The sequence below is a fragment of the Pseudophryne corroboree genome, chromosome 9 (assembly GCF_028390025.1).
Source record: "Pseudophryne corroboree isolate aPseCor3 chromosome 9, aPseCor3.hap2, whole genome shotgun sequence".
Lineage (NCBI taxonomy): Eukaryota > Metazoa > Chordata > Amphibia > Anura > Myobatrachidae > Pseudophryne > Pseudophryne corroboree.
In genome coordinates this window covers 230,212,063-230,238,546 of record NC_086452.1, presented here as the reverse complement: position 1 = coordinate 230,238,546, position 26,484 = coordinate 230,212,063, and the positions used below count along the sequence as shown (strand labels likewise).

At 43.6% G+C, this 26,484-nt stretch overlaps 1 protein-coding gene across 4 annotated transcripts in view; it reads right to left on the bottom strand.

Annotated features, from left to right (window-relative positions):
- LOC134957920 (uncharacterized) overlaps positions 1 to 26,484 on the bottom strand; it is a 151,155-nt gene that overhangs the window by 27,224 nt on the left and 97,447 nt on the right. For 3 of the 4 annotated variants that reach the window (XM_063940161.1, XM_063940163.1, XM_063940164.1), the window contains 4 exons: positions 21,796 to 22,059; positions 18,745 to 19,008; positions 11,461 to 11,718; positions 10,832 to 11,092 (listed from right to left, as the gene is read on the bottom strand). In XM_063940161.1, coding sequence (XP_063796231.1) covers positions 10,832 to 11,092; positions 11,461 to 11,718; positions 18,745 to 19,008; positions 21,796 to 22,059 — 1,047 coding nt within the window. The remainder of the gene's footprint in view (positions 1 to 10,831; positions 11,093 to 11,460; positions 11,719 to 18,744; positions 19,009 to 21,795; positions 22,060 to 26,484) is intronic. The other variant, XM_063940162.1, reaches the window with a different exon arrangement.

The window sequence follows — 26,484 nt, the reverse complement described above, 5'->3', positions numbered from 1 at the left end:
TGTTTCTATGGGCTGCCGCTACCCCCAGCCTGGAGAGGAGAGGAGAAGAGACGGGTACCGGCACGTGCACAATGGATTTGGCAAGTGCTGGGACCGGCGCAGATGCCATGGTGCAGCTGTGCATGCGCAAACCCCTGGCTGCTATGGACTGCATCTGCAGCAAGACATAGAAGCCGGATTGGGACTCATGAAAGGCAGGAAGTAGCTTCCTACAGGAAGCATGCTTTCTGCCTATCACAGCTTTGTCTGGCAGTCCACGAGGAGAAAACATCTCCCAATGGGACTGCCTTGTGTGTCTGTGACTGGCAGGTAGAACTTCCAATAGGAAGTCACTGCCAGCCACAGTAAAGCCAGTGCAGTCACGGGCTGCATCTGGTTTCACTGACACTGAGAGGGGTAGCGAATCTTACCTGAGGGACTACAGTCCTGCAGCCCATAGATAAAATCCACCACTGATTGTGACTGGTAAATGCTCCTATCATATGAAGTTTGTGTATGTTATAAACACTGAATTCAATTGTGCTTCCTGCTACTGTATCTTAATCAAGAGAATTCGCTATTGGTGAGGTGCTACCTAAATGGTACTAATTACTGAATTTCTGCTCTCATTTAGGGGCTTATGGTGTGTACAAACGGGGAGATATTTTCTTACGATTTTGACGATATATTCGAAATCGTAAGAAAAGTTAGTGCAGATCGCAAGGTGAAAGTCACCTTGCGATCCCAATTCGATGCCGATGCACGGTCCCGCGCGGTCGGCATCGTAAGCCTAGATAGACTGTGCAGGCAAGTAAATTTTTATTATCTCATAGAAGAGATTGTCAAAATTGACAATTAGCCAAAATCACACATGGTCAGTATCGCAAGCACAGTCATTATGGGCTTGCGATGCCGACCTAGCCCCTGTCGCATAGTGAGAATCGGGCATAGGGGGTAATTCCAAGTTGATCGCAGCAGGACATTTTTTAGCAGTTGGGCAAAACCATGTGCACTGCAGGGGAGGCAGATATAACATTTGCAGAGAGAGTTAGATTTGGGTGGGTTATTTTGTTTCTGTGCAGGGTAAATACTGGCTGCTTTATTTTTACACTGCAATTTAGATTGCAGATTGAAAACACCACACCCAAATCTAACTCTCTCTGCACATGTTATATCTGCCTCCCCTGCAGTGCACATGGTTTTGCCCAACTGCTACAGAATTTCCTGCTGCGATCAACTTGGAATTACCCCCATAGCCCGAATCTCACCGTGTGTATGGGGGGATATGGGATCCAGTCTGAAGATCGACAGTGTCTAGGTTGACAAGGTTTAGGTCGACCACTATAGATCGACAGTCACTAGGCCGACAGGGTTTGAAGGTCAACAGGGTTTCTAGGTCGACATGTTCTAGGTCGACAGATCAAAAGGTCGACATAAGTTGAATTTTTTTTCCCCTTTTTTTTTAACTTTTTCATACTTAACAATCCACGTGGACTACGATTGGGAATAGCCAGAAGCATGGCGAGCGAAGCGAGCCATGAGAGGGAACACGGTGCACTAATTGGGCTTCCCGGTCACTGTACGGAGAAAACAACACAACCCCCCCCCCCCCCATGAAAAACTCATGTCGACCTTTTTAACTGTCGACTTAGAACATGTCGACCTAGAAACCCTGTTGACCTTCAAACCCTGTTGACCTAGTGACTGTCGACCTATAGTGGTCGACCTAAACATTGTCGACCTAGACCATATTTGCCTACTCTCCCGGAATGGCCGGGAGGCTCCCGAAAATCGGGTGACCCTCCGGCCCCCCGGAAGAGCAGGCAAGTCTCCCGATTTCAGGGGTCCCCCCCCTGCCCGACCGCCCACTTAGCGATTAAAGTGGGTGGTCCGGGCGGGCGATGACATGATTCTTGTTGAATCGCGTCATCATCCACACCCCCTGCTGTATAATGCCAGTAATAGCGGCATTACACAGTGGGGGCATGGCTTACATGACGCGATCCCGCAGCCACGCCCCCGTCCTGCCTCTGCCCCCCCTCTGCGCGGCACGTCGCAGCCCGCCCTCCTGCTGAGCCGACCTGGCTGCTCTCACCCGGAGAGAGCAGCCAAAAAGTCAGCAAGTATGACCTAGACACTGTTGACCTAATGGGTTCACTACGATATGCCGGCGGTCGGGCTCCCGGCGACCAGCATACCGGCGCCGGGAGCCCGACCGCCGGCTTACCGACAGTGTGGCGAGCGCAAATGAGCCCCTTGAGAGTTAGATTTGGGTGGGGTGTGTTCAAACTGAAAATAAGAATTTACTCACCGGTAATTCTATTTCTCGTAGTCCGTAGTGGATGCTGGGTACTCCGTAAGGACCATGGGGAATAGACGGGCTCCGCAGGAGACTGGGCACTCTTTAAAGAAAGATTAGGTACTATATCTGGTGTGCACTGGCTCCTCCCTCTATGCCCCTCCTCCAGACCTCAGTTAGTGAAACTGTGCCTGGAAGAGCTGACACTACAAGGAAAGGATTTGGAATCCAGGGTAAGACTCAGACCAGCCACACCAATCACACCGTACAACTCGTGATAACTATACCCAGTTATCAGTATGAATAACAACTGAGCCTCACTGAACAGATGGCTCATAACAAACAATAACCCTTTAGTTAAGCAATTACTATATACAAGTATTGCAGACAATCCGCACTTGGGACGGGCTCCCAGCATCCACTACGGACTACGAGAAATAGAATTACCGGTGAGTAAATTCTTATTTTTTCTGACGTCCTAGTGGATGCTGGGTACTCCGTAAGGACCATGGGGATTATACCAAGCTCCCAAACGGGCGGGAGAGTGACTCTGCAGCACCGAATGAGCAAACTCAAGGTCCTCCTCAGCCAGGGTATCAAACTTGTAGAATTTTGCAAACGTGTTTGATCCCGACCAGGTAGCAGCTCGGCAAAGTTGTAAAGCCGAGACCCCTCGGGCAGCCGCCCAAGAAGAGCCCACCTTCCTCGTGGAATGGGCTTTTACTGATTTAGGGTGCGGCAGTCCATCCGCAGAATGTGCAAGTTGAATCGTGGAACAGATCCAGCGAGCAATAGTCTGCTTAGAAGCAGGAGCACCCAGCTTGTTGGGTGCATGCAGGATAAACAGCGAGTCAGTCTTTCTGACTCTAGCCGTCCTGGAAACATAGATTTTCAGGGCCCGGACTACGTCCAGCGACTTGGAAGCCTCCAAGTCCCGAGTAGCCGCAGGCACCACAATAGGTTGGTTCAAATGAAACGCTGATACCACCTTAGGGAGAAATTGGGGACGAGTCCTCAATTCTGCCCTGTCCATATGGAAGATCAGATAGGGGCTTTTACAGGACAAAGCCGCCAATTCTGACACCCGCCTAGCCGAAGCCAAGGCCAAAAGCATGACCACTTTCCACGTGAGATATTTCAACTCCATGGTCTGAAGTGGCTCAAACCAATGTGATTTTAGGAAATCCAACACAACGTTGAGATCCCAAGGTGCCACTGGGGGCACAAAAGGGGGATGAATATGCAGCACTCCCTTAACAAACGTCTGAACTTCAGGCAGTGAAGCCAGTTCTTTTTGAAAGAAAATAGACAGGGCCGAAATCTGGACTTTAATGGATCCCAATTTTAGGCCCATAGTCACTCCTGACTGTAGGAAGTGCAGAAATCGACCCAGCTGAAATTCTTCTGTGGGGGCCTTCATAGCCTCACACCAAGCAACATATTTTCGCCATATGCGGTGATAATGTTTTGCTGTCACATCCTTCCTAGCTTTTATCAGCGTAGGAATGACTTCAACCGGAATGCCCTTTTCCATCAGGATCCGGCGTTCAACCGCCATGCCGTCAAACGCAGCCGCGGTAAGTCTTGGAACAGACAGGGCCCCTGCTGTAGCAGGTCCTGTCTGAGAGGCAGAGGCCAAGGGTCCTCTGAGATCATTTCTTGTAGTTCTGGGTACCAAGTCCTTCTTGGCCAATCCGGAACGATGAGTATAGTTCTTACTCCTCTCTTTCTTATTATCCTCAGCACCTTTGGTATGAGAGGAAGAGGAGGGAACACATAAACCGACTGGTACACCCACGGGGTCACTAGAGCGTCCACAGCTATCGCCTGAGGGTCCCTTGACCTGGCGCAATATCTTTTTAGCTTTTTGTTGAGGCGGGACGCCATCATGTCCACCTGTGGACTTTCACAACGATTTACAATTAGCTGGAAGACTTCTGGATGAAGTCCCCACTCTCACGGGTGGAGGTCGTGCCTGCTGAGGAAGTCTGCTTCCCAGTTGTCCACTCCCGGAATGAACACTGCTGACAGTGCTATCACGTGATTTTCCGCCCATCGGAGAATCCTTGTGGCTTCTGCCATCGCCATCCTGCTTCTTGTGCTGCCCTGTCGGTTTACATGGGCGACCGTGATGTTGTCTGACTGAATCAGCACCGACTGGTTTTGAAGCAGGGGTTTTGCCTGACTTAGGGCATTGTAAATGGCCCTTAGTTCCAGAATATTTATGTGTAGGGACGCCTCCTGACTCGACCATTGTCCTTGGAAGTTTCTTCCCTGAGTGACTGCCCCCCAACCTCGGAGGCTTGCATCCGTGGTCACCAGGACCCAGTCCTGTATGCCGAATCTGCGGCCCTCGAGAAGATGAGCACTCTCCAGCCACCACAGCAGAGACACCCTGGCCCTCGGGGACAGGGTGATCAGCCGATGCATCTGAAGATGCGATCCGGACCACTTGTCTAACAGATCCCACTGAAAGATCCTTGCATGGAACCTGCCGAATGGAATTGCCTCGTAAGAAGCTACCATCTTTCCCAGGACTCGCGTGCAGTGATGCACCGACACCTGTTTTGTTTTCAGGAGGTCTCTGACCAGAGATGACAACTCCTTGGCCCTCTCCTCCGGGAGAAACACCTTCTTCTGTTCTGTGTCCAGAATCATACCCAGGAACAGCAGACGCGTCGTAGGAACCAGCTGTGACTTTGGAATATTCAGAATCCAGCCGTGCTGTTGTAGCACTTCCTGAGATAGTGCTACTCCGACCAACAACTGCTCCCTGGACCTGGCCTTTATAAGGAGATCGTCCAAGTACGGGATAATTATAACTCCCTTCTTTTGAAGGAGTATCATCATTTCGGCCATTACTTTGGTAAATACCCTCGGTGCCGTGGACAGACCAAACGGCAACGTCTGGAATTGGTAATGGCAGTCCTGTACCACAAAACGGAGGTACACCTGGTGAGGTGGGTAAATGGGGACATGTAGGTAAGCATCCTTGATGTCCAGTGATACCATGTAATCCCCCTCTTCCAGGCTTGCAATAACCGCCCTGAGCGATTCCATTTTGAACTTGAACTTCCTTATATAAGTGTTCAAGGATTTCAAATTTAGAATGGGTCTCACCGAACAGTCTGGTTTCGGTACCACAAACATTGTGGAATAGTAACCCCGTCCCTGTTGAAGGAGGGGAACTTTTATTATCACCTGCTGGAGGTACAGCTTGTGAATAGCCGCCAGCACTACCTCCCTGTCCTGGGGAGTAGCTGGCAAGGCTGATTTGAGGTAACGGCGAGGGGGAGACGTCTCGAATTCCAGCTTGTATCCCTGAGATACCACTTGTAGAACCCAGGGATCCACCTGTGAGCGAACCCACCGGTCGCTGAAGTTCCGGAGACGGGCCCCCACCGCACCTGGCTCCACCAGTGGAGCCCCAGCGTCATGCTGTGGATTTAGTGGAAGCAGGGGAGGATTTTTGTTCTTGGGAACTGGCTGTATGGTGCAGCTTTTTCCCTCTACCCCTGCCTCTGGGCAGAAAGGACGCGCCTTTAACCCGCTTGCCTTTCTGGGGCCGAAAGGACTGTACCTGATAATACGGTGCTTTCTTAGGCTGTGAGGGAACCTGAGGTAAAAAATGTCGACTTCCCAGCTGTTGCTGTGGAAACGAGGTCCGAGAGACCATCCCCAAACAATTCCTCACCCTTGTAAGGCAAAACCTCCATGTGCCTTTTAGAATCCGCATCACCTGTCCACTGCCGAGTCCATAATACTCTCCTGGCAGAAATGGACATTGCATTAATTCTAGATGCCAGCCGGCAAATATCCCTCTGTGCATCTCTCATATAAGACTACGTCTTTAATATGCTCTATGGTTAGCAAAATCGTATCCCTGTCGAGGGTATCAATATTTTCAGACAGGGTATCGGACCAAGCTGCTGCAGCACTACACATCCAAGCTGAAGCAATTGCAGGTCTCAGTATAGTACCTGAGTGTGTATATACAGACTTCAGGATAGCCTCCTGCTTTCTATCCGCAGGCTCCTTTAAGGCGGCTGTATCCTGAGACGGCAGTGCCACCTTTTTTGACAAGCGTGTGAGCGCTTTATCCACCCTCGGGGATGTCTCCCAACGTAACCTGTCCTCTGGCGGGAAAGGGTACACCATCAGTAACTTTTTAGAAATCACTAGTTTCTTATCGGGGGAAGCTCACGCTTCTTCACACACTTCATTCAACTCATCTGATGGGGGAAAAACCACTGGTTGCTTTTTCTCCCCAAACATAATACCCTTTTTAGTGGTACCTGGGTTAATGTCAGAAATGTGCAACACATTTTTCATTGCCGTAATCATGCAACGGATGGCCCTAGTGGAATGTACATTAGTCTCGTCCTCATCGACACTGGAGTCAGACTCTGTGTCGACATCTGTGTCTGCCATCTGAGGTAGCGGGCGTTTTTGAGCCCCTGATGGCCTGTGAGACGCCTGGGCAGGCACTGGCTGAGAAGCCGCCTGTCCCACAGCTGTTATGTCATCGAACCTTTTATGCAAGGAGTTGACACTGTCGTGTAAAACCTTCCACATATCCATCCACTCTGGTGTCGACCCCGCAGGGGGTGACATCACATTTATCGGCACCTGCTCCGCCTCCACATAAGCCTCCTCATCAAACATGTTGACACAGCCGTACCGACACACCGCACACACACAGGGAATGCTCTGACTGAGGACAGGACCCCACAAAGTCCTTTGGGGAGACAGAGAGAGAGTATGCCAGCACACACCACAGCGCTATATAATCAGGGATTTACACTAACACAAAGTGATTTTCCCTATAGCAGCTATACAATACAGTTTTGCGCCTAAATTTAGTGCCCCCCCTCTCTTTTTTACCCTTTGAGCCTGGAAACTGCAGGGGAGAGCCTGGGGAGCTGTCTTCCAGCGGAGCTGTGAAGAGGAAATGGCGCCAGTGTGCTGAGGGAGATAGCCCCGCCCCCTTCTCGGCGGACTTCTCCCGCTCTTTATATTTATATTACGGCGGGGGATTTTTGCACATATATAGTTTATTAGACTATATTATGTGCTGTTCGCCATGTAAGGTACTCTAATTGCAGCCCAGGGCGCCCCCCCCCCAGCGCCCTGCACCCATCAGTGACCGTAGTATGTGGTGTGCATAGGGAGCAATGGCGCACAGCTGCAGTGCTGTGCGCTACCTTAATGAAGACCGGAGTCTTCAGCCGCCGATTTCCAGAACGTTCTTCTTGCTTCTGGCTCTGCAAGGGGGACGGCGGCGCGGCTCCGGGACCGGACGACCGAGGCTGGGCCTGTGTTCGATCCCTCTGGAGCTAATGGTGTCCAGTAGCCTAGAAGCCCAAGCTAGCTGCAAGCAGGTAGGTTCGCTTCTTTCCCCTAAGTCCCTCGTAGCAGTGAGTGTTGCCAGCAGATCTCACTGAAAAATAAAAAACCTAATAAATACTTCTTTACTAGAAGCTCAGGAGAGCCCCTAGTGTGCAACCAGCTCGAGCCGGGCACAGATTCTAACAGATTCTAACTGAGGTCTGGAGGAGGGGCATAGAGGGAGGAGCCAGTGCACACCAGATATAGTACCTAATCTTTCTTTAAAGAGTGCCCAGTCTCCTGCGGAGTCCGTCTATTCCCCATGGTCCTTACGGAGTACCCAGCATCCACTAGGACGTCAGAGAAATCTAAATTGCAGTGTAAAAATAAAGCAGCCAGTATTTACCCTGCACAGAAACAAAATAACCCACCCAAATCTAACTCTCTCTGCAAATGTTATATCTGCCCTCCCTGCAGTGCACATGGTTTTGCCCAACTGCTAACAAATTTGCTGCTGCGATCAGCTCTGAATTACCCCCATAGTCACACCCATGTCTATGTGCAAGGACTGAGAATTCCACTTTACGAGCCTTTACATGCTGAAATACTGCTTGGTACAACAAAATATGCACCAGCCCTATGCTTGGTGCAGATTCTCTTTTTGAGTAAGGCCTCATTTGTAAGTGATGAGGTGTCTTTGTACACAACTACTTTCAGCGACATGCTTGTGACACTCCAATAAGATCAGCTTCTCCATGCATCTGATTAGCCATCCCCTTGTCACCGCCAAGAAGTGCCTAATACAGCTATAAAAAGAAGACACCGCACATCTAAATCCGTACTATAAGTGTGTGCACTATTGAGATACATACACAGTACAACTGAAACACATGCAGAGCACAGTATAAAACCATTGCTCTGCAGTGTACAACATCAGCAGTGCTTGCAATTACAACTAGTATTAGACATTAATCTATAGCTAAACGGGTGTAGTATGGTATGCCGGCGGCCGGGCTTCCGGCGACCAGCATACCGGCGCCGGGAGCCCAACCACCGGCATACCGACAGCGTGGCGAGCACAAATGAGCCCGTTGCGGGCATGGTGGCGCGCTACGCGCGCCACGCTATTTATTCTCCCTCCAAGGGGGTCGTGGACCCCCACGAGGGAGAATATCTGTCGTATGCCGGGTGTCGGGATTCCGGCGCTGGTATAATGTGCGCCGGGATCCCGCCATTCGGCAACCTGAAGACCACCCTGCAAAACATTTGTGCTGCTGTCACATGCAAAAACTGATATGTTTATACTGCATCAAATATATACATCATGGGGGTGATTCAGACCTGATTGTTGCTAGCGGGCGATCAGGTACTAACTGCGCATGCGTATGCACCGCAATGCACACGCGTGTCAGACAACAACAAAGAGCATCGCCAGTCAACGACAGGATGGTGCGAAAAATTCGAACGCACAGACGTTCACAAGGTGATTGACAGGAGGAGGCTGTTTGTGGGTGGTAACTGAGCATTTATAGGAGTGTCCGGAAAAACAATGGCGTGTATAAGCGTTTTCAGGAAGGGTGTCTGACGCCAGCTCCGGTCCTGATCAGCCTTGGCTCATCGCACTGTAGGAGTAAGTCCTGGGCTGCGCACAGACTGCACAAAGTGTATTTTAGCAGCTGGAGTGTACACATGGGATCGCACACTTACATGGCAAATGTACACTCCTCCTAAAGGCGGCGACTATCCGAACACAGGACAGCAAAGTTTGCAGCCCAGCGGTCAGGTCTGAATCACCCCCCATGTTCACAATATAATGAAGGGATATCTTAAGACGTGCGCAACCTTGTGGCAGCCCTTTATTTAGTATACCTCTGAGGTGATCCCACACGTTGCCCTGATAAAGACCCTGGAGTGGGTTGAAATGTATTGGCGTTTGACCAGGCTGCCTAATGCCAGTGGAACTTTATGGGTCATTCACCTGACTAAGGAGAGACCCAAAGCGCCAGTCCGGGATGCACTTTGGTGACTATACCATCATACTCTTCTAGAAAACTGTATGTTGCCAGTTCTCATTTAATTCGTAATCGTTCTTTCTGAACCACTGCAGGATAGCTGGTGTCAGTTTGTGCTCTGGACAGGATCTAATCCATTTATAGTTTTATGCATTTGTTTTTAACGTTGTATTAAATTGCGTTACACTATGTGATTTCTGTTCTCCCTTATGTTGTGAATGTGAAAATGTTATTGTCTTAGTCGGGATTCAGAAAAAGTGTCATTCATAGTGGGACAGCACCCTGTGGCATTGTGAGGATCACCACAACACAATTCATCTACTCAGGGATGTATACGTATGTCCTTTTCTATCTATATTATATATGTGGAAATATTGTAAAGGGGGCACCATTTACACCATGCTACTCTATCATTGGAGTTTGCAATAATTTTAGCCAATCTCCAAGCTAACAGAAATTCTCTCTAGAAGCTGCAGGTGAGTAGATTGATCAAAAGTTAATACAAGGGATAGGGACAATAAAGGCAACTAACTGACAAGCTCTACTTTACAATTTCAGCTTCTTGTCCTCTGTTTCATTTCGGACAACATTCTGAAGATGTTTAAGTGATGGAGAGGGACTAAATTAGTTAATTTCACTATGTTACAGCATTGTGGTACAAACTTAGGTTAATACAGAACGGTGCATTAAATAAATTAAACACTTCATAAATTAAAATGTCAGTGTTTGAACGTTAATTGTCTGTTAGGTAGTAGATCTCAAGAGGCAGAACTGTGTAAGAGCAGGCAACACGTAGCCCCTTGAACTGTTTTTTTTCCTACAGTGAATCTAAAATGGCAAGTACAATGGGCCTAATTCAGATCTGATCGCAGCAGCAAAATTGTTCTCTAATGGGCAAAACCATGTGCAATGCAGGTGGGGCAGATATAACGTGTGTAGAGAGAGTTAGATTTGGGTGTGGTGTATTCAAACTGAAATCTAAATTGCAGTGTAAAAATAAAGCAGCCAGTATTTACCCTGCACATAAACAATATACCCCAGCCAAATCTAAGTCTCTCCACAGTGCCCCCTGCAGTGCACATGCTTTTGCCAATTAGATAACAATTTTGCTGCTTCGATCAGGTCTGAATTAGGCCCAATATGTCCTATTCTATAACAAACCAAATATGCTTACATTACCAGATATAACTGGAAGAATTGAACACATCAGTACCTGAGTTTTCATAAAGGGTAAGACTTCTGGAGCTGTTGCACGTTCCACCAACTGCCATGACAGAAAAACCATAAGTCTGTCCACAAGATAAAACTTCAGAGCTGAAGGAGATATTGGTTGTTGTGTATGATGATCCTGTCCCAGTGATGCTTTCAATGAGTATACTGTACAGTTGGGCGCCATCACTTTCTTCCCAGAACATAGAAGCTGTTTGGCTGCTGCAATCAATGCCAATGCTCAAGCCTTGGGGCTGGCATGGAGCTACATGAAGGAAATATGATCATTTCATGGGTTTCTCACTGATCTTCTCAGGTATTAATATTAGTGAAAACAGTAAGTTAACTAGAGACCATCACTAACAATACTACGCTTCTCCAATAAACACCTTTAGTAATGCTGTAGTAAAGCATACATTGTTTTGTATATGTGATACAGATAGCATGAAATACTGTATGCCTTAAATTAAAAAAAAAAATAGGATTTTTATGTTGTGACGAATATTATACGAGAGGATAACCTCATATAAGAATCATGTTAGCTAGATTTTCTTCCCAGATTCCTTTAGTAATGAAAATCAAGTGAAATTTTTGCTATGATCTTTAGGATCCATTTTTCTACTACTAGATTACCTGTTTCAAGCATGATTGTGTTGGAGGAGACACTGGTACACTTGCCATCCATGGCCACTACAGAAGCATTGTAGGTTTGGCCGCATTGCAATCCCAAGTATGAGCAGTCGGGATCAGTAGTATTACAAGTTAAGGTTGTCCCATTTCCAGACAGCGTGGCAATGTAATATTTGGCACCTCTGCTCATTGTCCAAGTTACGAATGCCTCCCTATTTTCACACTGTGCAGTGGTAGTAATATCTTTTGGCTCACATGGAGCTGTATTTAATCAAATAAAAATAAAAAAATACAGTAAAATCCTTAGTTTTTAAGGCTCAGGCATGGTTTGCGTCACAAAAATGAATGAGGTAGTTAGGAGTGCAGTAACTCGATTTTGTTTGTTTACAGAATGTGCATTAACATCTTCCTGACTGCAACAGGGATGGTGTTGGGGTATAAGAAGCCTAAAGTGGGAAATTACCATGATGCTCTTAGACATGAGTTATATTGTTTTTTTTAGACTTAAAATAAATGTTATTCGCAGTTAATGCTACTGTTTGAACCTCTTGCTCCATGTCCCACCTCACCTGCTTTCTCCCCGAACTCTAGGCATGATTCATGATTGTAAGTAAAGCAAAAAAGCAAGTAACTTTGTGTCTGTAATAAACTATGTTGCAATGAAAGGGGAGCAAATTAATTTATATTTTTTTCTGGACAGGGTAAATACTGACTGCTTTTGCATGTAGCCATCAAATGCCAGACAGCTTTATTTTTAAACTGCAACTTAGATTTCAGTTTGAACACACTCCACTCAAATCTATCGCCTTGCACTTGTTATATCTGCCCTCTCTGCCCCATCTGCAGTGCAACATGGTTTTGCCTAGTGGCTTGCTTTTGCCCTCTATTCTCACCTCACTTTATCCCACTGCTTTTAAGAGTACAGAAAATCTTTGCAAGTCTGTAAGCGCATATACAGTACATGGTTCTATATATCAGACTGTGTGTCAGTTAATTACACTTGGCAACAGATATGGTCCTACAAATGGCACCTGGTATCTCATTCAATCCTGTTTCCTCCACATTCAAAACATTGACAGAATATGCCCCTTTCTTAAACAAGATGTGACAAGACGTTGTATCCATTCTTTCATAATTTCCCTCCTCAACTAGTGTAACCTCTACCTCTCTGGCATAGGCCATCTATTCATCTTTTTGAAATCTCATTATGAAACTCTATCTTCCTCCTTTTCATAGATCCAGCTCTAACATGTCTCATCTTGTCTCTGATAACCATATTATACTGTAGCTTGCCCTGCTTCCACTTGTACTACAGTACTCACATTGACACTCAACTAGCTGCCCTTTTCCTATTAGACTGTAAGCTTATGAGCAGTGTTCTCTATAACCTCTGTTGTCATGTTTGCATTTCTTTTGTCTAACATGTATTACCAGGTTGGGTACAAAATCTTAGCAGTCAGGATCCCAACAGTCAGTATACCGATAGCAGGATTACCCTACCCCTAATCCTAACTCACCCCTACCACAGCCTAACCCTCACCCTCCCCTCCTGTAGCCTAACCCTAACCGCCTCCTCCCCCACAGCCTAACCCTAGCCTCCACCACCTTCGCAGCCTAACCCCAAAGTCAGTACTCACTGTACCTTCAGGATCCAACTGGATCATGCTGTCAGTAATCTGACTGTTGAGATCCTGACCGCATCCTGTATTACAATTATATATATATATATATATATATATATATATATACACACACCCACACCCACACACACATAAGCATTGTATATATATATATATATATATATATATATAAAGAGGATCCCCATGATGAAGTCATACTGCTGACGAAACGCGTTGGAACTGCTGTACCTGAGACCTCCTTATGGACAGATAAGCTTTTTTAACTTTAATATCCTGTACGTTTGCATTTTTACCGATATTGGATTTTTATGGAAAACAGGATGTATCCGATTGTACATACAGATTGATAAACTCGAATCTTGTTATATTCTGTACGCTTGCATTTTTACTATTCTATACCTTCTAAGTTTTATGTTGTATTAAAATTTGTGAAAAACCCCAATAATCCCTGCTGGTGGATTTTTACCATTGAGGATTTGCTTATCCTTAGGAGGTTTTTTAGATACAACTACTTCTATTTTTATGGTGAAATATGTTTTAAAAACTGTACGCGCAAAATTTTTTTAAAAACTGTACGCACTATGTTATTTCTGTTCTATCTTCTCTTTACATATGTGCATTGGTCATGAGACCGAAGAAAGTGTGTATATCAGATAAGTGATGTCCATACATTACCACCTGATTCACTTCATATCAATTTTTTAAAGAAACACTAAATAGGCGCCCTTTTCTTCACTAGTTTCATATATATATATATATATATATATATATATATACAAAAAACTGGTCTGTTGCACTCCTTACTGGAAACCGTTGTAATCAAGTAAACAGCCGGTGCCCTCCATTTGAAGAAGAATCGTCAAGTATACTGCAATGTATGCCAGGCGGCACTCACAACGTAAAAGAAATCACAGGAATCCACCTGAGCGTGTCAACGTTTCAAAGTTTATAATAAAACTTTTTCGTCAGCACAAATTACAATCAAACAGTAACTCACCTATATACCCCCGCAGGTCTGTCCGTGGCGAGCCGCGACCGGCGACCCGGCTCAGTAAAAATGACGTCATCGCTAGGTGCCCGACTGCAGCGCGTCCCGGAGATTCCCAGCTGAGGGCAATCAAATGTGAACATAATAAGAGAAAACACAAAATAAACATAAAAAAACAAAATACATGTAACATAAACTTATGAGAGTACTAACCCACTGTGTACCTATAGCAATATAGAATAAAAGACATGTAATTAAAGGTCAGTAATAAAACATCCAAACTCTGCCTGTATGACAGAGCTGATGATAGACAATTATATACACCAATCTCTAGGTGCTTGTCCCATATGATAAATGGAGGTCTATCTTATAATGCTAATATCACGTCATCTGCAAAAACAACATTTACAGTGTACTAGCCAGCACACCTAAAAGAGGCAAATACTATCAAAATGTACTAAACAGATATATAGTATCGCATTAAACAACATTCCTATCAAGGTCAAAAGTATATAGATTGTAACTCTCAAGGTATAATTGTTACAAAAAACATGAAAGGCCTGAATGTTCATTCAATCCTCGGGGGGACAGAGTGTCAAGGTGGAAGATCCACCTAGCTTCAGCTTTTAACAATAAAAGACCCCGGTTCCCACCCCGTACCAGTGGGGGAATGTGATCAATAATGCGGTGTTTCACTGCTAAAGAGTACCTAGCATTAAGAAAGTGTCGTGCAACCGGTTGGTCGCTGTGTCCAGTGGCCAATGCTGCTCTGATAGAAGTGCGGTGTCCCGCCATTCTTTCTTTAAATGTACATTCAGTTTTCCCCACATAATGGAGACCGCAGGGGCAGCTTAATAAATAAACCACAAATTTTGTTGAACATGTTACGCGGTGTTTGATTTTAAACCGCTTGCCAGTATATGGGTGACAAAAGCTGTCACCGGGTATCATATGACTACAGGTGGTGCATCCTAGGCAGCGGAAACAACGAGGTTTAGATAGATTTAAAAAATTCCCCCCTGTCGGGCTATGTTTCGATGAAAATTGTACATTAGTTTTAACCAAATGGTCTCGAAGATTTTCCCCCCGTTTATAGGCGGGCATAAGTCGAGTGTTTGAAAGTGAAGTTAAATGCTTATCTGATTGAATAATCGGCCAAATTTTTCCGTCTGGCTCGTAGCATTTGAGAATAGGGGAGTCCCTTACGCAAAGATACTGGATGATGGCTAGAAGCCAACAATACATTGTGCCGATCAGTCGGTTTAACAAATAGATCTGTAACAATTTTATGGTCAACTATCTCAATATGAACATCCAAGTAATCAACCATCTTCTGATGAATGTTATATGTAACTTTAACCGGTGAAGAGGACAGATTGTGATCATCTAATAATTTCCCCAAGGATTCTTGTGAGAACAACATGCTTAAAGGATACTACTACATTGCTTAATAGTTTAAATACTATTGTATATATACCTGAAGGCTGTCTGTTGGCTACAATTGACGTGTGTAATCTCTACACCTGCATCCCTCACATGGAGGGGTTACAGGCGGTGAGATCACTCATTAATGGTAACATTAATTATGAGGGACCTGATGTTGAGCTATTCTTACAATTGTTACAACTTACTTTACAACGTAATTATTTTTTTTTTAATGACAATTATTATTTACAGCTTCAGGGTTGCTCCATGGGCAGCAATGTGTCACCATCTTTTGCAAATGTTTTTATGTTTCAGGTTGAGGATGATTTATTTTTTTCAACAACAGCAATTAGTTCAAAAATGTTGGTTTATTTTCGTTATATAGATGACTTATTGCTTTTTTGGACAGGATCACAAGAATCGTTGGAGAAATTATTAGATGATCACAATCTGTCCTCTTCACCGGTTAAATTTACATATAACATTCATCAGAAGATGGTTGATTACTTGGATGTTCATATTGAGATAGTTGACCATAAAATTGTTACAGATCTGTTTCTTAAACCGACTGATCGGAACAATGTATTGTTGGCTTCTAGCCATCATCCAGTATCTTTGCGTAAGGGACTCCCCTATTCTCAAATGCTACGAGCCAGACGGATCGTTAGCGATGAGAATAAAATTTAATCTACTTTAGACCAGTTAGTTACTAAGTTCACCGCTAGGGGGTACCCCGCGCATGAATTAGAAGCCACTAAATGTAAAGTGTTAGGGATGCCGCGGAATGTAACGTTGGGTTCATCTTTAAAAAGTCTGTCACTGATAGGCTCATTTGGGTAAATAAGTTCAACACCCACAGTAAGACCATTAACAACATTAGTAAAATATTTTGGCCGATTATTCAATCAGATAAGCATTTAACTTCACTTTCAAACACTCGACTTATGCCCGCCTATAAACGGGGGGAAAATCTTCGAGACTATTTGGTTAAAACTAATGTACAATTTCCATCGAAACATAGCCCGACAGGGGGGAATTTTTTAAATCTATCTAAACCTGGCTGTTTCCGCTACCTAGGATGCACCACCTGTAGTCATACGATACCCGGTGACAGCTTTTGTCACCCATATACTGGCAAGCGGTTTAAAATCAAACACCGCGTAACATGTTCAACAAAATTTGTGGTTTATTTATTAAGCTGCCCCTGCGGTCTCCATTATGTGGGGAAAACAGAATGTACATTTAAAGAAAGAATGGCGGGACACCGCACTTCTATCAGAGCAGCATTGGCCACTGGACACAGTGACCAACCGGTTGCACAACACTTTCTTAATGCTAGGTACTCTTTAGCAGTGCTGAAACACAGCATTATCGATCACATTCCCCACTGGTACGGGGTGGGAACCGGGGTCTTTTATTGTTAAAAGCTGAAGCTAGGTGGATCTTCCACCTTGACACTCTGTCCCCCCGAGGGCTGAATGAACATTCAGGCCTTTCATGTTTTTTGTAACAATTATACCTTGAGAGTTACAATCTAGATACTTTTGACCTTGATAGGAATGTTGTTTAATGAGATACTATATATCTGTTTAGTAGATTTGGATAGTATTTGCCTCTTTTAGGTGTGCTGGCTAGTACACTCTAAATGTTGTTTTTGCAGACGACGTGATATTAGCATTATAAGATAGACCTTCATTTATTATATGGGACAAGCACCTAGAGATTGGTGTATATAATTGTCTATCATCAGCTCTGTCATACAGGCAGAGTTTGGATGTTTTATTACTGACCTTTAATGACATGTCTTTTATTCTATAATGCTATAGGTGCACAGTGGGTTAGTACTCTCATAAGTTTGTTACATGTATTTTGTTTTTTATGTTTATTTTGTGTTTTCTCTTATTATGTTCACATTTGATTGCCCTCAGCTGGGAATCTCCGGGACGCGCTGCAGTCGGGCACCTAGCGATGACGTCATTTTTACTGAGCAGGGACGCCGGCCGCGGCTCGCCACGGACAGACCTGCGGGGGTATATAGGTGAGTTACTGTTTGATTGTAATTTGTCCTGACGAAAAAGTTTTATTATAAACTTTGAAACGTTGACACGCTCAGGTGGATTCCTGTGATTTCTTTTACGCTGTGAGTGCCGCCTGACATACATTGCTATATATATATATATATATATACACACACACACACACACACACACACACACACACACACACACATTTTTCTATTTTATTTTTAATGAAGACCACCATCTGGCTGTTATCATATTTTCAAAACCAACTGAAAATAAACTGTATTCCTTGCACATTTAGATTACTAACATTCTGAATAGCATTTGCCATGCCTTTTTTGTTAACCTTTAAAATCTGGGAGTTTTTTTTGCCTCACCCTGTATGACAGGGCTCAGATGTGGCTCAGCGTTGTGTATTTAGCATGGATCTGCTCATTATATTAACTAGAAGAAATTAATGACTTTTTATAATTAGCACCATGTTTTGTTAATTGTAGTATACCTGGCACCTGATGTGGCTCAGCATGTAGCAGATTCTAACTTTTGTAGCTGATTTTAGATATATTTGTTGAGACTGATGCGTGCTGTAAGTGCCACTGCCGCTTCAGTAAATATATAGTGAGCAGAAGGCTGCTGGTCATTAGAACAATGCACTATCTTTCCAACTATAGCAGAGGAGGGCGTGCTGTGTAAATAAATATGGAGTTCTATGCAATATTTATGTACTGTAGGCAATTGGACTTTGCAATATGACTGTCAAAGAGTGACTGGACACATGTGGGGACTCTTACCATGAGATCTGGCACTAGTCTGTCTAAAACTGACCCTGGACATCAGTACCAATCAAACATCTAATTCATAAATAAAAATATATACATATAATCTACTGAAACTACTGTTATTTATCAATACAACCATCTACTAACACTGCTTTTAATTACTGTAAATAACATTAATAGATAAAATGTACTTTTTCAGACAGTAAAATGGTTGCCCTGGGAGAGCGAAGGTGGTGAAGTTGACCGAAGCAACTAATGAACATCAACTGAAATTTATCATAGATTTTAATTGGTTGCTTTGGGCAACTTCTACACTTTATCTTTCTCCAAGACCTGATATATCTCCTCTCTAGCGTCCACTATGCAGGTCTTATTATATTGACCCCAAATCATTTATAAAGAGTGTTTCTCTCATAGATTCAGTCAGCACTTACCTGTCATAGATTTGTATGTAACACTTTTTAGTGAACTGCACTGTCGGTTAGAGGAATACACCTGAAAACTGTACTCCAGCCCACACTCCAAGCCAGTAATGTGGCAAGAGGAGAACAAAGTAGTGCAGGACTGCTCCATCCCCGAGGGATCGCTGGCAATTGCTGTGTGGTTGCTTGTGTGGATACTATTTTCTTGCCAGGACACCATGGCTTCTTGTGTTAAACAGTCTATCACGACCTCAACCATATCAGGAGTGCAGGGAACTGTGTACAACAGGTAGACATATTTGTTTAATAACTAACATTTGTCATATACAAAACAGTGGGGATATTTATAATAAATAGTGCATGGAAAAATACTTTCATCCTAAACAACCAAACTGAATACCAGCTGCGTTATCGTTTGCACGGTGATACTGTACGAAACAAAAAAGTCAGTTATTTTTCGTTAATATATGGGTCCCCATATATTATAACCAATGAGTTTTAAAACTTTTTGCTTATGATAAAACATGTTGATAAATGCACCCCTTAGTCTCCAGAGTGATGCCTATTGCTCACTAAGGGGTCTATTTACTAAGCCTTGGATGGAGATAAAGTATCAGCCAATCAGCTCCTGTCATTTTTAAAATCCAGTCTGTAGCATGGCAGTTAGGAGCTGATTGGCTGAGTCTTTCTCTCCGTCCACTTTATCTCCATCCAAGGCTTAGTACATAGACCCCTAAGTATAATATAAATATATATGTTTTATATTGTGTTTTTACTGGTTTTTGCTACATATTTATTGAGTGATATTTATGAATGTCTGAAATTGTATTCATTGATATTATGTAGTTACCCTATTCCAGTGGACTTTAATGTTTTTCACAAGATGACTGGAATGATACAGGCGTTTTAACTAATTGTTTAATTGGGGATTAGGTGAAAGTTTCCTCAAGCGAATTCAGTCGCTGTGGATCTCTCTGTGCATGTCTCCCTGCACCATTTACTGTGTGACAGCGGTCTTATACACATGGATGGGCACAGAGAACTCCACAGTGGCAAAAATTGGTGTAGGGAGCTGGTTGGGTTGGCACGCCAAATTTCGGACTGTTCCAGCTTTCACCCAATCCGTTCCGACCATGCTTCTCCCATTCTCTCTGTCCTAGTGCAGCAGCTGTGGGTCAGGAGGGGGCTGTACATCTCCCTCCACCATTTGCTGTGTGTCATACACAGGGACAAGCACAGAGACCTCCACAGCAGTCCAGTCTGGTGTTCCATAGTCCAGACCGTTCCGAATTTACTCTAATCCTGTCTAATCAAACCTCTCTCTCTTTGGAAGATTGAGGTATAAGTACTAAACTAGAGTTCAGCTCACTTTACCTACTGATGAAACCATCATACATGTAAGACGGAGAAATGCGTCAAGGACAAAAGGATTCCAACCTGTCATTACATCGATGTCTGGTCCCAACTTTAGCTGCTTGATTACATTTTTTTTTTCCAGCTGTGGCTGATAGGAGTGCAGTACAAACAGCTGATTGTTGGGAAGGTTTCCGCCTTAATCTTCGATTTACACTACTTTACCCATGTCAGAGGTATTACATCTTGAGGCTGCAGCAGTCTGCTGGGAGTGCAGTGTGCGCAGTTGTTTGCTGGGAGAGCCACCATCAAAGCTGTTGACACTCACCGCTCCATCGCAACCTGAGGCATTACACCTGGAGGTTGCAGCCGGCTGCTGGCAGAGCTGACTACTGGGACCCTGATTATCAGGGGTGTATCCTGAGTTATCCTGACCCATTACACCTGGAGGTTGCAGCCGGCTGCTGGTAGAGCTGACTACTGGGACCCTGATTATCAGGGGCGCATCCTGAGTTATCCAGACCCATTACACCTGGAGGTTGCAGCCGGCTGCTGGCAGAGCTGACTACTGGGACCCTGATTATCCGGGGCGTATCCTGAGTTATCCAGACCCATTACACCTGGAGGTTGCAGCCGGCGGCTGGCAGAGCTGACTACTGGGACCCTGATTATCAGGGGCGTATCCTGAGTTATCCAGACCAGTGTAACATCTGCAGCAATCTCTGATGGCCGGGGATTATTTTTGGTTTTTGCTTATGCCAACGGACGACACAAAATATACCCCTCATATGGACATTACAAAGGGGTTTTTTGAACTGCTACTAGTATAGATAAAAGGAGTATTATATGTCAGGACCTAAGAGAGATACTGTACATCTGCACTGAATAACAAACCGTGGTAAAATAGAGAAGTGAGCTTGTTTACCAATTGCACTGGGACATTACGTGGATGGTGACTTATTTATACAGCAACGTCATTATTATAATGAGAACATTTAAGAGCACTGTGTGTAATTGCTGCTAGCATATATAATAGTGTGCTGATTAATTTTTTAATGTTTAATTATGGAATTTGCTGCTTGTAGAAGTATATATGTGTGCTGATGTTTATTATTGTGTTTTTTGTGTAGTAAATTGGTTAAAAAAATGAAACCTATTTATGTGGTTCAGATGTATTTTATACAGAGTATTCAGAAATACTTATTGGGGAGCAGCAAGAATGTCGACAGCCAGTGTTAGGGTGATTTTAGGGTTAGGATCAGCAATACTCACTACCCCTACTTGACATGTCAACATTCACAATGTCAACATTCTGGCAGCGTCAACATTATGTCACTTTTACCACTGTGAATGCAGTCCGTGCTATCCTGAATATCGGAATTCCTAACATTGACATTCAGGTGTCGACATTCCTAATCTTGCCATTCACATTGCCAACAACTTGCCCCACACCACTAGCTCAGCTACTTGGTCAGACTCACTTTTAACTTCTATGTTATCTTATGATAGATAGATAGATAGATAGATAGATAGATAGATAGATAGATAGATAGATAGATAGATAGATAGATAGACAGATACATACATATATAATGCCTTATTAAGGGGTGAAAGCATTTTTTTATTTTGTCTTTCAAAATAGAGCAGTTTAAAGATTAACGTCTCGTTGTTAGGTAGTATTATAAGTAGTACAGATGCCTACTTTATTACCTGTTTCAACAGCTACTGTGGTGACTGTATCACTGCTGCAGCCAGTGTTCCAGGCTGTAACCGAGACTGAATAATTTGTTCCACAGTGCACTCCTTGGATGGTACAAGTATCAGCTGTTGTGTTACATGAGAGAGTGTGTCCATCAGTCCCTGTTGCGATCACTACATAGGACTCGGCACCTCTGCTGGCAGACCATGTCACATATATAAGGTCCAATGCAGTGCAGTCTGTGCTGGCCTCAATGTTGGTGGGAACACACGGCACTGTTAATACAGAGGAATGGATGACAATGGACAAAAGGGACATGATGTAAACAAAGAAACCAGCTACATATTTCATCTTAGATAAATATTTGGACATTAGTGTGTGAGTAGGAATATAATCGTTTTGCTGTAAAAAGCATTACCAGATATATTATTCCTATATCTGACTTTCATTGTAATGCTCCTCTATATGACAAAGCACATTTACATGTTTTAAAAAAGTAATGGTCCTGCACAGTACCAATTAGTAGTCAAATGTAATGATTAATATGCTTCCTTATTTTTTGTTAGTCTCTTATAGGTGTCAATTTATTGTTCTTGGTTAAATCTTAACCTTTGTCTGTATTTATTCTTTGTGTATTATTCCTAACAATAATAGTGCTTCCAATCTCATATATTTTGAATTTATTTACAAAAAAGGAAAAAGATGAGATGTGAGGTGCACTCTGGAAGCGTATAGGCTTTTGGCTCTGCTGATAAGTATTTTTTCAATTATTTGCAGTGCTAAAACATAACTTTTATTTATTTATGTATTAAAAGGATATTTTATCCACGTTGTGTATATAATAAGATTTTTTTGGTTTCAAATATAGATATAGACAGTGGCGTCATGAGGGGGGTGCGGCCCGCACCCAGGTGTCACCCTTCAATGGGGTGACACCAAAAAGGGCTGCACCCTTGCACCCCCATCCCATCCGCAGCGGTAGCATTCACACTCCCTCCCGGCACCAAGCCCCCTCACCCCCGCCGACTTCGGACGCGATGAGGGGCGGAGCTTGATTGCCGGCCTCGCACCGCAGGCACCGTTGCTGCACTGAGCAGAGCTGTTACTAGTGCACTGCGGGCGCGGCACAGCAGCAGCAACAGATCCCTCCCCCTGTCCCCCAGCACATTGGGAGCTGCTTGCTGTTGGGAGGGGGAGTGACGAGTGAGGTGGGAAGTGACCTGGCGTGGAAAAATTGAGTTTGGGAGCTAGGAGGAGTAGGCTAACGCTGGAGAAAGAGTGCATGGTTGGTTCTATATCAAGAGTGCATGGGCTCATGGTGAGTGACTCGATTATAAGCAGGCTGGGGGGAAGGGGAGAGACTCTTTGTGTGCACATATATACTTCAATTGCTGGTTATTTACATTGCTATACACAGGTGCAAATTTCCAGTGCTGAATGTCTAGTAAAACAGTACTTCAGAATGAGAGCTGGGATTTTGCCTGAACTATTTTGTTTGTTTTATTTGGTGTTTAGTATTAATAGGTATGTGTATTTTACTTTTTTTTTTAACATGTTTATACCAGACTTGCCTAGCCTCCTGCATTTAGTCGGACGCTCCCGTTTTTTACATTAGCCTCCCACTGCCCTGTAAGCCATGCTAGTCCTCCCGTTTATACCCCGTCCCTCTCTGAGAGAAAAAAGGCCATAAAGTACCAGTGTATTTTGTAATTTGTTAAACGTAACAAATGCTACGCAATGAATCATAGCCTCCTCCACACCGCCACTACTGATAATGTAATCTTACACTGCTGCCTTTCTCCCTTCTGTATATCGTTGCTGTCCCTCTCTCTGTCGCTCTCCCTGTCCCTATGTCCCTGATGTGAATTTTGTCTCATTCCGTGTGAATTTTGTCTCATTCCATGTGGCATAATGTGAATTTTGTCTCATTCCATGTGGCATAATGTGAATTTTGTCTCATTCCATGTGGCATAATGTGAATTTTGGCTCATTCCATGTGGCATAATGTGAAGTTTGGCTCATTCCATGTGGCATAATGTGAATTTTGGCTCATTCCATGTGCTATTGGCGGTCAGTGATGCAATCGCAATACAATTGTGATCGCATCGATGATTTAGGGTAACACGCCACCATGTTTCCAATCGCAGCGTCCGCGTGTTATGTCACACGGCCGCCCCGAGCTCATCTCCATTTCTGACGGCATTCCCCCGCAATGCCGAGTTGATAACCCCACAACTCCGCATCGCCACCTCGTGAACTCCTCTGCCTGTCAAATCAGGCAGAGGTGTTCGCATAAGCTGGATGCGATTGCATCTTACTTTGTGAGCACGCGCCGTATGGTCCATAGGGGGGTGACACCATGAGTTACCACACCGGGTGACACCAACCCTAGTGACGCCTCTGGATATAGACAGTAATATGTGTATAAAAGTGAAAATAAAAAAGTAAAAGTAAAATGAAATAAAGTGGTTAAAAACAAAAGTTTTCCGTTTAATCTTTTTGTTTGTCTGTTTATTATCTTATTATCAGATAGTTGTTACTGTGTTGACACAAAAACCAGTTTTCTGTTAACGTTTCACTGATATTGTTACTTTTGTGTTAACACAATCTAAATGTTGCTGGTTGTATGTATCGCTTCTGGTGTTTAGTATCTTCTTCTTCCAAGAAGAGCGGAAAAGCTTGCAAAGGATACGAGCCTGATGAAGGACAGAAAAACGTTTCTATGACAGCAGTGGGAGTCTATTAATTATGGGGAAAATTTATGCTGTGTGTCCACTTTTTTGGTGACAGTATGACTGTCAGTAGGCTATTGTTGTAGCTGTCTATCAGTGTTGCCTCTCATGTCTCTGTAGCTCAATTGTGATATATATTTGGCTCATTGTTTATATAGGCACTAAAGGAGGGAAAAGTCAGGTTCGCCTTGTTATTAGTATGCACTAGTATATATTTATGTCAGTGCCTTTATACTGTATATATATGAATATACACTGATTTGAATGCTATCACCGCCTCTTATTGATGTTGCCGTTAATAAATACAATATGGGATCACACTGACATTGTTAGAATTTCTTATTCTATTTGCTCTTGTGACAGTTCCTTGCTGGTATCTCTGTTATTAGATGCCGATATCGCTGGTGTGGTTCATTAATGGTATAACTATCAGTGGTCACTAAGGGGTCTATTCATGAAGCAGTGAAAAGTGTGGAGAAGTGAGCCAGTGGAGAAGTTGCCCATGGCAACCAATCAGCATTGAAGTAACATTTATAATTTGAATACTATAAAATTGTACAGAGCAACTGATTAGTTGCCATGGGCAACTTCTCCACAGGCTCACTTCGCCACTGTTTTCACTGCTTCATGAATAGACCCCTAAGGGTGGTATCCAATTAGATAATTTTTGGTGTGTGGAAATGGATGGATATCATGATTAATGACCAATGGTCTTCATCGTGGTATCCAATTATGGTCTGTTTTCATTGGCAGATTGCGCTAAAACACATGTGCCAGTATTTGGAGGGGGGGGGGGGAGCGGCCACCACAGTGGGGCTAATAGGATATCCCCTGGCGGTACAATTACCTGGCTTCCTTAGGCAATAGAAATCTTTTGGTTTTTAACCACTTTATTTTAGATCTTTAATACACATACTTCTGTCTACAGTATATATATATTTCAAATCAAAATATACTTATTATATACAGTTACACACCATAGGTAAAATATCCTTTTAATCCATAAATAATTATAAGTTATGTGTATGTACAGAGAGAGTAAAGAAGACTTTTGTGTTGGGGCACTTTTGATTTGAATAAAATAGTAAAAGTTATCAAATCCAGTGATGACCATCTCATATGACCAGTCTTTTAAATTTATAAGGTGTGTCACAGCTGATTATTTAATGATTGCAATATCGTGTGGATATAAAAATATCCTGCAAGTCACTGTAATGGTCAGCTGTTTTTTATTAATTCATAAAGTGAAAGAGGAAATCAAAATATATCAAATAAAATTGCAGTCACGAATGTAAAGTAATCACAATCTGGCAAAAATGTGTAAACGCAGTTCAGAGCAAGCCTGTTGTGAATATACTACATGAGGTTCAAATACCCATTAGAGGCTGCTACTGATCTGCATTGATCATAAGATGAATTGCTCACTATAAACATGTACCTGGTAAAGAACATTATAAGTGATAATGAAGATAAACATAAGTAAGTATAAACACTAAATTGTATCTTCTTGCTTTTGCAAACTATTTAGAAGGGAAAAGTTAAAGAAAAAGGAGGGTGGAGAGAGTGGTAAGTTCCCTGAGTAGCATGTGTTCCCTCTGGCTTCTACTTCCCAGCCGTGTACTCCTGGTAGTGAACTGCTGGTTGAGAGTGCCAAGGTGTGGGAACAGGTCTCAGGAGAAAGAAGACAGATTGATTCTGCTTTTACTTGGGATTTTTCCTCTGTGACCCCTGATGGTGAAAAAACAGTGCAGGGGAGACTGGGGAGTCCTTTGTGCGTTCAATGAGGCGGAATAAGGAGAGTAGAATCAGGCAGCGATTTAAGTATTGTGTGTTTGTAAAGAGCACCGAGTATTAGAAATAATAAAATACGATTTGTGAATGTGCCTAACAAACAGACAAGTAATGGTGGTGATATGGGCTCACTAATAAGATTGATAAGTCCTGGCACCTGGCATGGAATAACGCCAC